Here is a 705-nt window from a genome sequence, read left to right on the forward strand (position 1 = left end):
AGCTCCAGTAAATGGCCTCCTCGCTTGGTTTCATATGTGGCAAAGCCTCCATCCGAGTTCCTCATGCTCAGCAACTGCCCAGACAAGCAGAGAGAGGGGTTGGGACTTGCTCAGAGGCAGTACCACCCTGGCCTGTGCCCAAGCCACGTGTGAGGACAAAGTCAGACCCACAAGTCTGTGGGGCTGGCAGACAACCCAGGTCCCAAACCACATTGTCAGGCAGGCCCCATCTGGACCATCACATCACATTACGCCACATATAGAGCTTTGTATCACTGTAAATATGGTGTTGCCATACCAGGCCGCAGGCCCTGTACTAGCTTTGTAATACAACTAACAACTAACATCAGACCTTGACTTCTCTTATTTTAGCTCAGTTTAGCTGTCCACATTTCCCTTGACCCTAATTTTTTGCAGCACTTACCACATTCACTGCATCAAAGAGGCGCTCAGGGGGGACAAGCTTGGCTATGAAGGGGCACTTCTCCTGGAGCAGCATAACTGACTTCAGTCCCTCTGCTGTGCAGTCTGCCACGATCCAGCCACAGTCTCGGGTGCTGAAGGGGAAACCACCCTGGAAAGGGGTCAAGAGGGCTCAGCACCTTCCCTTGACCTCTTCTGTTCTTATAAGGGGAGGTGCTGCCCCTCATTCCCATTCCCTCTGCACAAATCCCTGCCCCATTTGTGCATCCTTCAGAGAGCGGT

At 52.6% G+C, this 705-nt stretch overlaps 1 protein-coding gene across 1 annotated transcript in view; it reads right to left on the bottom strand.

Moving 5' to 3' along the window:
- The window catches only part of LSS (lanosterol synthase (2,3-oxidosqualene-lanosterol cyclase)), a gene marked incomplete at its 5' end in the record, with an annotated part of 9,183 nt that overhangs the window by 2,850 nt on the left and 5,628 nt on the right, over window positions 1-705 (bottom strand). The window contains 2 exons of the mRNA XM_010076931.1: window positions 1-74; window positions 425-574. The exon at window positions 1-74 is cut by the window's left edge and continues 32 nt beyond it. Of these exons, the coding sequence (XP_010075233.1) occupies window positions 1-74; window positions 425-574 (224 nt within the window). The remainder of the gene's footprint in view (window positions 75-424; window positions 575-705) is intronic.

The sequence above is a fragment of the Pterocles gutturalis genome, unplaced genomic scaffold (assembly GCF_000699245.1).
Source record: "Pterocles gutturalis isolate BGI_N339 unplaced genomic scaffold, ASM69924v1 scaffold10948, whole genome shotgun sequence".
Lineage (NCBI taxonomy): Eukaryota > Metazoa > Chordata > Aves > Pterocliformes > Pteroclidae > Pterocles > Pterocles gutturalis.